The sequence below is a fragment of the Thermobia domestica genome, chromosome 3, assembly GCF_964235325.1.
Source record: "Thermobia domestica chromosome 3, izTheDome1.hap1.1, whole genome shotgun sequence".
Lineage (NCBI taxonomy): Eukaryota > Metazoa > Arthropoda > Insecta > Zygentoma > Lepismatidae > Thermobia > Thermobia domestica.
Window position 1 is genome coordinate 214,724,318 of NC_137456.1, and position 1,517 is coordinate 214,725,834.

At 35.2% G+C, this 1,517-nt stretch overlaps 1 protein-coding gene across 1 annotated transcript; it reads right to left on the bottom strand.

Annotated features, from left to right (window-relative positions):
• Positions 1 to 554: 554 nt before the first annotated feature.
• On the bottom strand, positions 555 to 1,145 carry LOC145682115 (uncharacterized). Its single transcript, XM_081753710.1, has one exon. The coding sequence runs from the start codon at positions 1,143 to 1,145 to the stop codon at positions 555 to 557; it is 591 nt and encodes a 196-aa protein (XP_081609836.1).
• Positions 1,146 to 1,517: the final 372 nt, after the last annotated feature.

Sequence of the window (1,517 nt, forward strand, 5' to 3'; positions counted from 1 at the left end):
ATTCGCTTTTAGGGAAGTTACTGTATCCACTATATACAAGAAATGGATTCTGCTATTATAGAAATAGATGGACGTTGTGAGATCTTCGCAATAGGTAAATTAAAAATCCCATACAAGCTTATTACAAACCAGAAATTATCAAGGGTTCGTTGGTAAGAGGATGTGATAAAATGGGGGTCGTAATAGAAATTAGGTTGAGAACCATTGTTCTAACTGTATATGAATTCTACAAGAGCGAGTGTTATCAAACATATTAAAATAAAAACTTCAATAAAATACATCAATATATTAATTTATTATATATATAATTATTAAAAGTAAATTGGTCAATCTATTTTTAAATAGGGGATTCTGTAAAAACGTGGGATTATGTGTTCGGCCGTTCGTAAATACAAATATTTTGAACAAGAAAAAAATTCAGTTGAACAATAATCAGCCACAAATATTATAAGGTGCATGATCTACGAAAATAAGAGAGTATTAAAAAGTATGGAATACTGTCTTACCTTGGAAAGTGCTACTCCTGATCTAAGAATCGTCTGTTGACGAATCTGTTACGTTATTTTCACTAAAACTCTGCTTGAGTCATTGAAAACCGACTGAAGATCTCTGTAACTGTCTTCAATATCCTCCACGTGTCTGATGTAATTTTTCCAATTGTCAACACTAATTCTGCTGAACGCACTATTTAATAAAGACACTAGTTTCGGTAGGGATTCACCTTTCAAATTTTGGGATGCTACCGTCCGTTTTAATTGCGACCACACCACTTCAATTGGATTCAATACGCAATGATATGGAGGTAATCTTAAAACAGCATGCCCATATGATGCTGCAAGTTCGTCTATTGCGTATCTTTTTCTTCTTTTGTTCGTAGGCAGTTGTTCATCAATAATTTGGAGAACAGGTATTATCGGGACCGGACTAGGTATGGCGATATTGTGGATTCGCATATAATTAAGAATAGTTTCTTTTCTCCACGATGCATTAGGTTTTGGATTAATTACATGGCTATGGTAAAGGGTATTATCCAAAACTATAGCTGATACCTCCTCTAAAAGTTTTAGTATGGAGTTTTCAAACCAATGCTCGAAAATTTCTGCATTTATTGTTCCATGATAATCGACAGGAGGAGCATCAGACATTTTCTTGTGAGTTATAAATAAAGCACTATCCACAAAAGCAAATCGGCCACCAAAGTGTATGATAACGATCCTTTCCCCTTTTCTTGTCCGATGTTGCAACTGTGCAATTGTCAAGAGTTGTCGGACCAATTTTTCATTTGGCACGTGTTGCTATCGTACCAAGTTTCATCGAGGTACACGTCAGAGTATCCCGCGGAACGGTAAGCTTTAATTTCTTCGAGATAACGGTATCTCCAAGCAATAACTTCATTGGACTCACATTTCGCGCTTTTTCTAGATAATGATTTATATGAAAACCCCATACTATGTAACAGACGACGTAATGTTCTAATTGAATATGGAAATTCATAGTTAGTCCCGGATGTCTTCTCA